We start from the raw sequence: 1509 nt of genomic DNA, 5'->3' as shown, positions 1-1509 counted from the left end.
GTGTGTGTGTGTGTGTGTGTGTGTGTTGTTACCTGAGCAGGTCGCTGAGCGTCAGTGGTTGGCGGGTCCAGACCAGAGCCAGGTGGATCAGAGCCAAAGTCTTCTTCATGCTCATCAGACTGTGTCGACTCCTCCTCAACCGACCCGTCAGGTAGCTGGCGGCGTCCAAAGAGCCCGAACACATCGACCAATCACTGGAGCTCCCTGTGGTCACATGTTGCTACTGAACGAATCGTACAAACGCGCTGATTTCACTCAAACAAATGAAACTGAAGATGCTCTTTTCACCACGAACATTAAAGTACGTTGCAATTATTAATGAACCTGCAGACATCAGGTGAAATCATTTAACATCATGTAGTTCAGATGATAACTAAGAGTTCTGAATATTTAATACGTGATTCTGTAAAATAAATGGTTTCTTTTCATTTCACAAATCTGATGCTTAAAGAATAAAACACTTAAATCTTGTTTCTCCATAAAAACATGAGCAGCTGCTCTGATTTTAAACCTAAAACTAAAAAGATGATTAATTTCATTTTGGAACCCCAGAGTATGAAACGCTTTAAGTGACGGTATGTAGTAATAACACATGTTGAGCGTACCTGCGTGTGAGCCGGCGGTGCTCGGGGGGTTCGTGTCTCCGTCCGTCTCACTGGCCGTCATGACGGACGCCTCGGCCGAGTCCGAGTCAGGACCTCTCTGAGGAGAGAAGGTTCACGTCCCACTGACTCCATGTTCAGATCAATAACACGCAGACATCAGACACAAGCTGCTCGCCATCAATCAATCAATCAATAACTCAGAGAGATCTGGATGAACATTATAAAGCTCAACACACTTTATATGAGATCATCATTAACAGACAAGACAGAGAGGATAATATTATGATATAATAATGCTACTCTAATGGAATGTAAGATTAAGAAAATAGAAATATCATATATGTATATATATATAATAAATAATAATAACAGCAACAATAAAATAATATTAATAATACAATAATATTAAGAGCAATAATATTACTACCAATAACAACAATATTAATATTAATATTAATAATAATAACAGTAATAATAATAATAATAATAAGATGCTCAGGTGTGTGTGTGGTGAACTCACCACTCTGAACCGGCTCGTCCTCGTCGGGTTGCTGACGTACGCCTGCCGGCTCTTCTGCAGGTAGATCCTCCACAGCTGACACAGAACCTGGTCCTGAAACAACAGGACTCATCAGCTGGAGTCATTCAGAAGAACAATAGACAATAGACAATAAGAGCAGACCTTGAACCCGGGACTGACTCCCAGCGTGACGAGGGCGTCGGCCTGGTTCATCAGGATGAACTGGAAGCCTTCACAGATGAGCCACTGACGACCGCGCTCTGAGGAAGAACTCGCTCACTTCATCACCTCATCACCTCATCACTTCATCACCTCATCACTTCATCACCTCATCACTTCATCACCTCATCACCTCATCACTTCATCACTTCATCACCTCATCAC

At 42.3% G+C, this 1509-nt stretch overlaps 1 protein-coding gene across 1 annotated transcript; it reads right to left on the bottom strand.

Moving 5' to 3' along the window:
* Positions 1–12: 12 nt before the first annotated feature.
* taf1b (TATA box binding protein (Tbp)-associated factor, RNA polymerase I, B) lies at positions 13–1445 on the bottom strand. Its single transcript, XM_031842663.1, has 4 exons — positions 1288–1445; positions 1126–1218; positions 606–702; positions 13–204 (listed from the first exon to the last, which is right to left on the bottom strand). The coding sequence occupies exons 1-4, from the start codon at positions 1336–1338 to the stop codon at positions 29–31; spliced, it is 417 nt and encodes a 138-aa protein (XP_031698523.1). The 5' UTR covers positions 1339–1445; the 3' UTR covers positions 13–28.
* Positions 1446–1509: the final 64 nt, after the last annotated feature.

Source organism: Anarrhichthys ocellatus, unplaced genomic scaffold (assembly GCF_004355925.1).
Source record: "Anarrhichthys ocellatus isolate YVR2014 unplaced genomic scaffold, GSC_Weel_1.0 scaffold9029, whole genome shotgun sequence".
Lineage (NCBI taxonomy): Eukaryota > Metazoa > Chordata > Actinopteri > Perciformes > Anarhichadidae > Anarrhichthys > Anarrhichthys ocellatus.
Note: the sequence above shows the minus strand (reverse complement) of the source record. Positions and strands in the feature narration are given on the sequence as shown.